Here is a 13,059-nt window from a genome sequence, read left to right on the forward strand (position 1 = left end):
TTTTTGTTGCAGAGCGTGCCAGGGGATTTCCCTTTTGGTACGGCGCATGCGTGATGGACATCAAATGAAGCGCTTGGATCTGAGCTTTGCAGCGCAGTTTGAATTGTGAAAATCTGTTGAGTTTGGGCAAGAAGCCGAACAAGAATGTGAAATTGAGTTGTTGTGCCGTTCCGAGGCACGGTGGAGTAATTCGGAGAGGACCTGGATGTGGCCCTGATGTGTCTATGGAGCTGAGAGCTGCCAGGATGGATTCGCTTGGTCCTGATCTTTCCAACGATCCCAGGACGATGAAAATCCATCAAGGTTGAGTAAAATCAGAATAAATTTCGTTCGGAGCTGTGAGTGCATACTCCACCAAGAGAGTCAGTGCGCTGTACGGCCAGTGGATTGGAGAAAAGGGGCTCAGCATGCAAAGGGTTGCAGGGTTTAGTTCCTAGTCTTGAGCTCTATTGTATCAGCAATACTCAGCCACTGCAAGATAATCGCAAACAGCAGCTTTGCGTTTTGATCCACAGAATTCGCCTAGGTAAAATTCCCATTCATCTCTCCGCATTCAATTGGTTTTCTCTGTCCCGGTCCACTCGTAATAGTCTCTCACTTCCCCGTGCTAATTCAGCCGCATTTACCAACTCTCCTCTGTTTTTGTCCTACAGCCTTTGGCTGCAACTTCCCCAGCATGTTAAGACATCAAAATGTCTTTCCAGCTTTAAAAATGCACTCCGATCGCATAATGTAGTACGATAGGATCTCATTGCTGGATTCTTGTCTATCCTTCTTTCTTCTCTTTTTCTATATTCCTTTCTTTTCTTGCCGTGGTTGGCTATCACCCCTCTCTCGCACTTTGCGTGCCAATTGGTCATGACCCAAGTGGTGAGTGAAATAAATAAAATAAAATAAATATTCGAAATTTGAAGGCAGCTGGCACGCGAAAAAGTACAAGTCCGTGCGCGGTTGTCCGCCTACCATAGGTACCGGTACTGGTAATGTAGTCTGCACTGACATGCTATACTACGGTGTTTGGGTCTGTTTATTAGCCCATGGACCTATAAACGGAGGTTGGCTTATGTATACAATAAATGAGGAGGCCGAGGGTTTATGACCAATAAAAACTATTATAAAAACCGAGGCCCCCCGAGGTTTATATAATTAGCTTGTATTGGTCATAAACCCTCGGCCTCCTCATTTATTGTATTTAGAATCAACCAGTAAAAACTCCTACTCAATCTCCAACAACAAAATTAGTGGACAGCTGTTATTTGTGTTGCTATGACAACTCGTGTGCTGGACGAGTATTTGTTGTCATTGGTTCAATTTCTTTTACTCTTCATAGGCTATCAAATCATTTTCCTTATTCGGTCTATTTATAACCAGTATCTATAATGAGAGTGTGGTCTGTCTCCATGGTTGCCGGTGTTCATTCATACCTATAGCCACTGCTCCTTGTTAGACCTTATCTGGAAGGCCCATTCTTGCATATTCCAACAGCAGCCAAGGGAGCTAGCTCTCTTGGTTATGCGGCCTGGGTCCGATCCTAAAAAGCTGTTTTTATGAACTGTTTTTATGAACTGTTTTTATGAACTGTTTTATGAGCTGTTTTTATGAACTGTTTTTATTGGATAGGATATGATTATGTTGAATAAACGAGGTTTGTGTCAATGGGAGATTGACTTGGAGTTTTTACGAGTTGATTCTAAATCCGGATAGGCCCATGGGCTTATATGCGCGGAACTACGGTAGTTGCCGCGATCCAAGTGCAGCTAACACTAAGTAACAGCCGTGCCAGGAGCGTCTCCAACAGCTGAAAAGACACCGGAAGGCGAAGAGATCCACAGCGCAGAAAGAACAAGTGTTGAGCTTTCAGAGTCCTAAAAAGGTGTTTTTATTAACTGTTTTTATGAACTGTTTTTATTGGATAATTGCCATCAGGATATGATTATGTCAACGCAGCCGCAGTCTCCAGAAAGGTTGACATGCACCTCCTCAGGCAGAAACTGAGCACACTACCATTGACCGAATGCATGCAGGGCACCAACGTGCACATCAGTTTCAGATGCATGGCCTACTCTGCACTGCTGGACCAGGCAATTCAGGCAGCAACGACCATCACACGCCGGAAAAACACCCAGTCGAACCAACCATGGTTCACAAAAAAACTTAAGACGCAACGTCAGCGAACTAACCGTCTCTATGTGCTCCACCGAAAGGAGCCACTCAACGATTCCTTACGAGCTGCATACAAACTCTCGCGCAACCTGTACCACCGGTCATTAAGAGCCGCCAAGGACACATACTTGTCAACGCTCGGATACACAATGCTTGGCAAGGAAAGAAAGGGTGGCTATGCGTGGTGGAAACGTGCCAAAGCAATATGCAATATTGACCAAACAAATAAAAAGGCAATTCCAGACCTGCAGAACGGCAATGAAATTCACAAAACAGATCAAGCGAAGGCCGAAACGCTGTGTACCTTCTTTGCCCGCCAATGCACCACTCAGTCAACGCCGCCGAATACTGTAGCAACTAGTATAACAATCAATGAAGCCGACGTCGATGGAAACAAATTTGGATTCGGAAACATACGCCCTGTTGAAGTCTTCGATGCAGCAAAGAGGCTGCAACAACATAAATCATCATCAGACATCAACCTGACAAACCGTATACTAAAGCAATTCGCAGATATCCTTTCCCAATCACTATCAGTATTGTTCAACTACAGCCTTGATGATGGTGTGTTCCCGTCCTCCTGGAAATCATCCACTGTAATACCGGTGTACAAGAATAGAGGTTGCGCCAAAGAGCCTACCAATTACAGACCTATATCCCTCCTCCCATGCATAGCGAAACTAATGGAAAAGATTCTCTCGGAACGTCTACTTCGATACTTGATGACCCATGGTGTAATTTGTAAAGGTCAATTCGCATATGTACGCAACAAGTCGGTAACGGACCAACTTATCTTGCTAACCCAATCAATGGCTGTAAATATTGATAGTGGCACTAATTTTGACCTGATATCTCTAGATTTCAGGAAAGCTTTCGACCGGGTCGACCACTCTGTACTCCTAAAGAAATTCGGTAAGATTGCTACAGCTTCGTCAGTAAAATGGCTGAAGAGCTTCTTAGGGGATCGACAAATTGAAGTGAAGGTACATAGCACTAAATCGAAGAAGCGGAGCATCAACTGCGGAGTGCCTCAAGGTTCCCACCTTTCACCACTCCTATTCCTACTCTATATAAATGACCTGCCCAACGCTATGCAACATTGCACGCAATATCTATTTGCAGATGATGTCACCCTCCTACTGGCTTACAAACCTGAAGACACCCTCGCCAGTAGAGCGAACATGCAGTCTGATCTCGATGCATGTCAAACATGGGGCAGGAACAATGGCGGTGAATTCTCAGCAAGCAAGACATCCGTGCTGTGCCATAGAGCTATCAATGATACACCACCTGCAGGAATCCAATACCAAATGTACAATGAGCCATTAACGGTGGTTTCTGAACTGCAACATCTTGGCATCACCTTGACCGACAACCTGGATTTCCGCAAACATGTCGCCTCAATAACTTCGAAGTTCAGATATCGAGTGCACCTACTGTCAATTATGTCCCAGCAACTTACGCCTTCGGCAATGATCATACTGTACAAAGGGTTTGTAAGACCTGTGATCGAATATAGCTGTACGGTGTGGTCGTTTGGATCTAATAAGAAACCCATGACCACTCTTGATCAATTACAGGCAAGGTTTGCTAGAGCTCTACTGAAAAAGAAAAAAATTGCATTTGATTACACTTCTTCCAAATCTGTCTTAAATTCTAAATGCTCCCTAGAGTCACTAGCCTATCGTCGTCAAATCATCAGTCTCACCACTTTTCACAGATATGTTTTCCATCATCGTGATTACCTTGCTGATTTCCATTTCAAGATTACGAATAGTGAGCGACGACCAAATAAAATCATTCTTCCCAAATTTAAATCATTGTCTAAGTCTCTCTTCATGTTCCGAACTGCTATTCTATGGAACTGTTTACCCCCCAGTCTAACATCGGAAGCCTCGCTCTATAAGTTCAAAGCTGCCCTCAGGAAATTTACAGCTGACTATGCTTATGCAATCAACGGAATTCCGCCACCTTGCAGTTGATTTTCCCCATTTCTCTCCTCATCAATCCCTACTTCTCTTTGTACATACATCTACATCTACTGTTCTTTCAATCAAATGAACCCCTCGATAGGCACATTGCCTTTGGGTCATTTCATAATAATAATAATTATGTTCAATAACGGAGGTTTGTGTCAATTGGAGATTGACTTGGAGTTTTTATGAGTTGAATCTAATTTGTTATTAGTGGACAATCACTGAATCCGCTCATGCAATAAAATTGCATGCGTCCTTGACACTGACCACCGGCGCGGTGCCGCCGCCCTACAACTAGCTGGCAATCAGTTTGGTGTCGTGGCGATAGTTTGACTGCACTGTAGCTCCGACCGCTGGTGGTTCAGTAGTAGACCTACTGCTGCTTTGTGCGCGGTGCTAATGATTATGTAAAGCTCCTCGGTCTGGTGGATCTACTACTACTACTACTAGATCTAGTAGTGGTAGACACCACCCAGATCACACCTCTTGGCGGCATTTGAGTTGAGTCGCACCCTACATCGCGCTCAGTCTGTCCAGGAAGGTTTGCTAGAAAATTCTTCAGTACCGTTCTGCTGGAAACTGAGCTAAGTCTTAGTTGTACACCAGTACTCTTTCCTTGCATGGTCCTGGTGCTTCGTTATAGATTCGAACTAGCGGTGTTCTTTGGAATGCTTGCGTCCAACTAAATCCCTTTTTCCTGCGATACAGTGAGTATGAGTATTTGGTCAATTGAGCTCCTCTAGTGCACCGGTCAAGGACTGAGTACATCCGCAGTATCTACAGCGCAACTCAAATTTGATGTAGAACTAATATCAGCAGTAGGTTTTGTACTAAGTAAATTTAGTTGTAGGTAAAGATTCATGACCAGCCCTTCAACGGGAACAACATCAATGACGAAGGCGGAACAGGCGCCGCGTCCGCAGCAGCGCGATATTCGACCATGCAGTAGTCGACAGCCAGCGCTTAGTCAAGTGAGTATCTGTACCGGTACCGGCAGTGGACTATGACACATAGCATGAGTATGGTGCTGGTCTGTCGGTAACGGAAGAACGGGGCCGGGGTGTGTGGCCTAAACCTGTCGTATTTTCATGTACATGTACTAGTACAAGTACAATCTATGCGCGGCTGGTAGATCTACACTGCGCTTGGTCAAGAGCAGGGAGTAGTAAGCATGTACGTCCAGTTTGACGATTGCCTCAGCCCCGTTTTCACCTGGGGGGGGGGGGGGAGATTGGGGTACTATGGGTACCGAAGTGTGTAGACGCGCGCGCATCAGGATTCTCTCGATCAGGGAGTAGTAAAATACCTACCGCCAAAGACACTCCTCCTACTGCAGCCCGTAGAAACTCAGCGCTGAGAATCTCCAACAATAATTGTCTGCCTTCACAAGGTTTGGTGGTCGACCAAACTACCACTATGTCAGGATAGAAGTCCAGCAAGAGTGGTATCACTTTGGCAGATATCCCTGCGTGCCGTAGATTATTCCTGTGTCGATACAAGCTGTTTACGACGACGTAGCCCGCATTTCAATCCTTGACACACTTAGGAACATTTCATTCCGAAAAGTGAACTCCCGAATCTCTAGCATACCATAATATGAAATGCTCATCATCACAAAGAAGGTAGAGATGTACTGGTTGATCACAACTGAGGAGAAATTAGTGCCGATCGTATGGTGTCCTAGAGATTTTTTTCGACTTCGAAATCGGTGCACTCGCTTTTCATCTCCAATCGTACACGTATTGTTCTCAAGGAAATCCCCTTCGTTCCATTGCTCCATGCCGTCGATCGGGACGAATTTCGGAAGGGTGGTACCTTTCCATATGACGATGACACAGATGTATCACAAGAGCAAAACAAATGCTGTTCCATGAGATGGATAGACCTTTTCACGGAATTAGTTCTTCGACAAGATTGATTCAGCAGATCATCTTTTTTTTGCGAAAGAAAAAAAACAAGCGCGAGGCACCCATCAAAAATCACGATTAGTGGCGTGTCACCACCCTGTATTTTACTACTCCCTGGTCAAGAGTATTCGTTGTACATGTATAATAATGTATTGGTGAAATTCTAGGCTATTCGTTCTTCGGCACTCCGATACTTCTCTCCGTTCTTCGTCGCCCGACACTGCGACTGAGTCTGTAGTCTGTAGTGTATTCTACCGCGGCGAAGCCGGTCAACTCCTGCCGTCTGAGTCGAGTAATGATTATAATAATAATTATTATGTTCATCCATGAACCCCCTGTGGTCAGTCGTGAGCTAAATGTATGTACCTGGCGCACTTGCGCCGCAAGTAAGTGTCTTGTTCAGACGACCGTCGTTCGCCCTTCGTCGTCGACTTGTCGTTAGTCCAGGTACTTGTTCATCCAGTAAAATAGCCAGTTCACGGTCGGCAGGACTCACTGCGGCGGTGGTGACGTTTCCCATGTCAAAACTACTTGACAGACTCAGTACTTGTGTGCGACATGTATCCTGACAGACTCAGCACTTGTGTGCGACATGTCGCACTAGCCGACTTGACACTGTGTTGGTTGGTCTACAGTCCGTTTCAAAAAGATTTACAATCCTGGCGATCACCCGCGGAGTTTGGCGTCTTACCGTATGAGCACTCGAGCGCTGCCTGGAAAAACTCACTGTGAACTCGAAGAAATATTCCGCGCGAAAGCAGGAAAAATGACAACTCACTCACGTTGATACAGTCACGTACGTCTGGTTTACAACAAACGAGTTCTTCCTCGTAGAGTCGTATCGATAATGGAGTCAGAGAGGACATGTCGAAACGAAAGCGTTGTAAATGTTGACGAGCGGCATGGGTCCCTATTCGTTTTGTGACCAAAATAGTTTCTTTGAGCTGCGATGCAATTTACTCACCGTGTGACGAAAACGACATCGACACGGACTCATTCCCAAGGCCATGACTTGCCAAAGCTATCCGTGTGACTTCGACGACATTTTGAGAAAAGCAGACACTTGTGAACGCTGATAGAAGACGGTGTTGACTGCTAAATTCAAATAAATTGGCGATCTTGAAATACTAAAATAAATCTCTACAGCGCGATGACTTCCATTATAATTCACTCACACCATTGCAGTGTTGTGGGTGTGTTCATATGGCGTGAGCCAGTCAAGTGTCAGTCAGTTCGGCAGGAAGTGCGAGCTCCAACAACAAGTCGTTTGGTGCAGCAATCTTCTTTGTCTTGTACCAGCTTGATCACCAAAACAAAGAAAAAAAGTTTGAATTGAGGATAGGTTGGGATTTGAACTCACAACTTCATGGTCAGCAGACAGCATTCATAACCACAAGGCCAAAAAGGAAAGGATAAATCGTGGGTTTTGATAAAAAATCGATACTGGCTTCCTGGGCAAATTGTAAACCATGGGAAAAGGCCGGAAACCTGGCCGAAATTCTAACTCCTTTTAAAACGGTTGGTCCAATTGTTCCGAAACCTTCACAGAACAATTTGCCGTGTCCTAACAAGCCATTCTATGTACTTTGTTGTCCAAATTTCCCTTATCTTCATTCTTTTTAAGACCCAAACCTGATTGTAAATCTTTTTGAAACAGACTACAGGCAGGGGCAAAGCCAAGCGTGGTATTCACTCGCTGGACCGGATTTCATTGAGCAGCACTATGCAATCAAATGCCACTTTGATGGCTCTTGAACTCTCAGCCAGGCTTGCAGTGAGTCCAGAGAGCAATGCCCATACTGTAGTGTCTTGTTTAAAAGCCTGTCTGGTATTGAAGGCCTTTTAGATACAAGCCGTAATTTAAAGATACACTGTCAGCACATTAGCCTAATTTTAGCATTGACATACACTGTACATAGAAATACATGGGTTGAATACAAAACTGACTTGAATACAAGCCTAGCACTGATGTTGGCTGCTACAGGAACAACCACAATCAAATTTTCAGCCTGTACTGCTGCCGCCTGTACTGCTGCCGCCTGTACTGCTCCTGCCTGTACTGCTGCCGTCTGTACTGCTCCTGCCTGTACTGCTGCCGTCTGTACTGCTGCCGTCTGTACTGCTGCCGTCTGTACTGCTCCTGCCTGTACTGCTGCCGTCTGTACTGCTGCCGCCTGTACTGCTCCTGCCTGTACTGCTGCCGCCTGTACTGCTCCTGCCTGTACTGCTGCCGTCTGTACTGCTCCTGCCTGTACTGCTGCCGTCTGTACTGCTGCCGTCTGTACTGCTGCCGCCTGTACTGCTCCTGCCTGTACTGCTGCCGTCTGTACTGCTGCCGTCTGTACTGCTGCCGCCTGTACTGCTCCTGCCTGTACTGCTCCTGCCTGTACTGCTGCCGCCTGTACTGCTCCTGCCTGTACTGCTGCCGTCTGTACTGCTGCCGCCTGTACTGCTGCCGTCTGTACTGCTGCCGTCTGTACTGCTGCCGCCTGTACTGCTCCTGCCTGTACTGCTGCCGTCTGTACTGCTGCCGCCTGTACTGCTCCTGCCTGTACTGCTGCCGTCTGTACTGCTGCTGCCTGTACTGCTCCTGCCTGTACTGCTGCCGTCTGTACTGCTCCCGTCTGTACTGCTGCCGTCTGTACTGCTCCCGCCTGTACTGCTCCTGCCTGTACTGCTGCCGCCTGTACTGCTGCCGTCTGTACTGCTCCTGCCTGTACTGCTGCCGTATGTACTGCTGCCGCCTGTACTGCTCCTGCCTGTACTGCTGCCGCCTGTACTGCTGCCGTCTGTACTGCTGCCGCCTGTACTGCTCCTGCCTGTACTGCTGCCGTCTGTACTGCTGCCATCTGTACTGCTGCCGTCTGTACTGCTCCTGCCTGTACTGCTGCCGCCTGTACTGCTCCTGCCTGTACTGCTGCCGTCTGTACTGCTCCTGCGTGTACTGCTGCCGTCTGTACTGCTGCCGCCTGTACTGCTGCCGTCTGTACTGCTGCCGTCTGTACTGCTGCCGCCTGTACTGCTCCTGCCTGTACTGCTGCCGTCTGTACTGCTGCCGCCTGTACTGCTCCTGCCTGTACTGCTGCCGTCTGTACTGCTGCCGCCTGTACTGCTCCTGCCTGTACTGCTGCCGTCTGTACTGCTCCCGTCTGTACTGCTGCCGTCTGTACTGCTCCCGCCTGTACTGCTCCTGCCTGTACTGCTGCAGCCTGTACTGCTGCCGTCTGTACTGCTCCTGCCTGTACTGCTGCCGTCTGTACTGCTGCCGCCTGTACTGCTGCCGTCTGTACTGCTGCCGTCTGTACTGCTGCCGCCTGTACTGCTCCTGCCTGTACTGCTGCCGTCTGTACTGCTGCCGCCTGTACTGCTCCTGCCTGTACTGCTGCCGTCTGTACTGCTGCCGCCTGTACTGCTCCTGCCTGTACTGCTGCCGTCTGTACTGCTGCCGCCTGTACTGCTCCTGCCTGTACTGCTCCTGCCTGTACTGCTGCCGTCTGTACTGCTCCCGTCTGTACTGCTGCCGTCTGTACTGCTGCCGTCTGTACTGCTCCCGCCTGTACTGCTCCTGCCTGTACTGCTGCCGCCTGTACTGCTGCCGTCTGTACTGCTCCTGCCTGTACTGCTGCCGTCTGTACTGCTGCCGCCTGTACTGCTGCCGCCTGTACTGCTGCCGTCTGTACTGCTGCCGCCTGTACTGCTCCTGCCTGTACTGCTGCCGCCTGTACTGCTCCTGCCTGTACTGCTGCCATCTGTACTGCTGCCGCCTGTACTGCTGCCGTCTGAACTCCTGCCGTCTGTACTGCTGCCGCATGTACTGCTCCTGCCTGTGCTGCTGCCGTCTGTACTGCTGCCGTCTGTACTGCTGCCGCCTGTACTGCTCCGGCCTGTAATGCAGCCGCCTGTACTGCTGCCGTCCGTACTGCTCCTGCCTGTACTGCTGCCGTCTGTACTGCTGCCGCCTGTACTGCTCCTGCCTGTACTGCTGCCGCCTGTACTGCTGCCGTCTGTACTGCTCCTGCCTGTACTGCCGCCGTCTGTACTGCTGCCGCCTGTACTGCTCCTGCCTGTACTGCTGCCGCCTGTACTGCTGCCGTCTGTACTGCTGCCGTCTGTACTGCTGCCGCCTGTATACACTGTCATGCTGAACCTCGCAACACAACATTTCGGCCGCAAAAAAATTTCAATTCTGTAAAACCGGAAAGTCTAACGAATCACAAAGTCTAACGTATTAACGACCAATTATTTTTCGTTATTTGAAAAATACGTTATCGCTAGATGTCTGTGTAAAGATGCGCATACAGATGGGTGGCCAGGTAGCCATCGTTAAACTTTCTGCATGGTATCATGCAAAAATTACAAAAACGTTAAACTTTGTGGTCGTTAAGACTTTCCGGTTTTACAGTAGCCGAAAATAAATTTGCCCCGAATATTTGTTGACTTACAGTAGTTGAATAGATTTTTGGTTGGAAGAAAGCAAATCAGCACACGAAGCACAGAAGCCATAATTATAGTTTTTTTCGACTAGGCCTTTCATCCCATCACTCTTCAGGTCGAATACAGTGGTGATTGTAAGCAAGTCCTTATAGCCGGCACCTTTGGCGGTCAGAGCATTGACAAAAAAATAGCACTTGAAAAATAGGGACTTACTACTTTTAGCGCGAACATGCACCGTGGTTCATGTGTACACTGTGACATTTGAAAAAAAAAACTGTAGAATGTCCTCATAGAGAGGTGCGGAGCACAGCCCATTGCAAAATGAAACACTCGTTCTTTCACTGTGCTGGAAGCTCTCCTGTCAGGGCCATTCATCGAGAAGAGCAGGCAAGTCTGACATTTCTGGAATTTATTGATGTCATCAAGACAAGTAGTTTCTGCTGGATAAATTCTTTTCCACTATGAACACAGACCTACTATGTGAATAGCAACACACATAACAAGACAAAGGGGATGTAGGGACGACATGCCGATGTACCGAGAGCAACTCAACCGACCCGAGGTCTCGGTGCTGGGGTTGCGATAAGACATCGTAACTGGGGTGAGGGGGATGGGGTGGTGGGATGTGTTGAGCGTGTCGTGGTGTTCGCTACAACAAGGGTGGCATGTTTGTATTCTCGGTTTCTGCTCGTTTTTGTCATTTCAGGTTTCGCAGATCCATACGTTCAGCTTAGTGGTGGTGGTCGTATTGGCTTGGTCTGCTATTGCGCCCTTACCCGCCACAGGTAGGTACTTGTTTTAGATAAGACTGTGTCTTGTTTTAGTTTACACATTTGTTGGTTTAACTGGAAACAGCGACCTTTCTACAACCATCCACGTTTCAGATGGTCTCAACAGACCTGGAGCTCTACCAACCGTGGATGGTTGTTGAAAGGTCACCGTTTCCGAACACGGTGTCCTCCATCTTGTTACAGTAATGCTGTCAACCCGACAAACACGTATGTGCTTACGTTTATACGGACGGTCCGGGATCGGGCAATGCTCGCACCTTTGAGATGTACAGTAAAACCTGTCAAGGCGACCACTCGGATAAGGCGATCACCTGTCCCAGAAGGCCCCTGGAACCACGACCAAATGATGCTATTTCCAGTCAAATGACCCTGGATAAGGAGACCACCTGGTAACAGAGACCATATTCTGAAGATCTCTTGAGCGGTCGTCTTAGACAGGTTTCACTGTACGTAATTCCGAATCACAACTATTTTGACCGGGAAAGGCTAGGCTTCCGCGGGAATTATCAGAACTAAAACCGCAATAAGTAAGATGAGCTGAAGGGTGGTTACGTGTGTCTTTCTGTCTATGCTTGTCTGTGTGTGTATGCACAGGTGCGTAAGAGCGTGTGTGTGTGTGTGCGTGTGTGTGTGCGTGTGTGTGTGTGTGTGTGTGTGTGTGTGCATGTGTGCGTGCGTGTGCGTGCGTGTGTGTGTGTGGGGGGGGGGGGGTGTCAGTGTATCATTGTGTCTGTATGTGCATATATGCATGCGTATGCGTGTGCGTGTGTTTGTGTGTGTGTGTGTGTGTGTGTGTGTGTGTGTGTGTGCATGTGTGCGTGCGTGTGCGTGCGCGCGTGTGCGTGCGTGCGTGCGTGCGTGCGTGTGTGTGTGTGCGTGCGTGTGTGTGTGTGTGTGTGTGTGTGTGTGTGTGTGTGTGTGTGTGTGTGTGTGTGTGTGTGTGTGTGTGTGTGTGTGTGTGTGTGTGTGTGTGTGTGTGTGTGTGTGTGCATGTGTGGGTGCCTACACGCTGTCTACTTTTCTCAGCTGAGTTGACAGTGACGTGTATCAGCAACGCACCAAGGAACTGTAGCTACATAGGAGGAGAAGCCAAATACGTCTGCCTAGTCCGGGGAGCACCCAACTGGGTCGCAGACATACATGTCAGCCCCGGACGCCTGTCCTCGTATTCCATACTCAACGTTCCCGGCGGACAAAACGTGCCGTTCGTTTTCGAAAACGTCAGCCTCTCAGATAACCACCTGACACACTGTGTAACAGCAAGTACTCCCCAGTCTTCCAGGCAGGCCTGCTTCCAAGTGACAGCATGCATACCGAGTGAGTACCTTTTTTTCTTTCTTGCAATGTTCTATGTAGATACGTAGGTAAGCATCGATGTTAGGTCTGATTCGGTTTTCGACGATGTGTGGAAGAAATTGTATTTGTAAGTACTTCCTCCGTATACAAAAAAAATCGTGACTTTTTTCAACGGTGTTTTAGAGCAAGAACCTGCTAAACGAACCGCGCCAAAGGCTGTCATCGACAACCCACATTCATTTTGAGGTAGGTTTGGTTGATCTCGAACAGATTCTCCACGGAAGCCATGCGTGTGAGGAGGTTGCCGACAGGAACTCACGAGTCAAATGACAAAAAAACTAACACTTACTTGCTCAAAACTGACACCGTGACGAAGTGGAGCTCGCGCCTGGAACACGTAGTCACGACTCACCCTGAAACTGGCCAGGCTCGTACTTGCGGTGCGCGGCCCCCATACGCAGCGTGAGAACATAAATCGGTTCCGCTCGCACG

General features: G+C 48.2%; 1 protein-coding gene across 1 annotated transcript in view; it reads left to right on the forward strand.

Moving 5' to 3' along the window:
• Positions 1-4,686: 4,686 nt before the first annotated feature.
• LOC135821168 (uncharacterized) overlaps positions 4,687-13,059 on the forward strand; it is a 46,586-nt gene continuing 38,213 nt past the window's right edge. The window contains exons 1-3 of the mRNA XM_065334239.1: positions 4,687-5,110; positions 11,187-11,265; positions 12,298-12,588. Of these exons, the coding sequence (XP_065190311.1) occupies positions 5,000-5,110; positions 11,187-11,265; positions 12,298-12,588 (481 nt within the window). The 5' untranslated portion in view covers positions 4,687-4,999. The remainder of the gene's footprint in view (positions 5,111-11,186; positions 11,266-12,297; positions 12,589-13,059) is intronic.

The sequence above is a fragment of the Sycon ciliatum genome, chromosome 7 (genome assembly GCF_964019385.1).
Source record: "Sycon ciliatum chromosome 7, ocSycCili1.1, whole genome shotgun sequence".
In the NCBI taxonomy this organism is placed as follows: domain Eukaryota; kingdom Metazoa; phylum Porifera; class Calcarea; order Leucosolenida; family Sycettidae; genus Sycon; species Sycon ciliatum.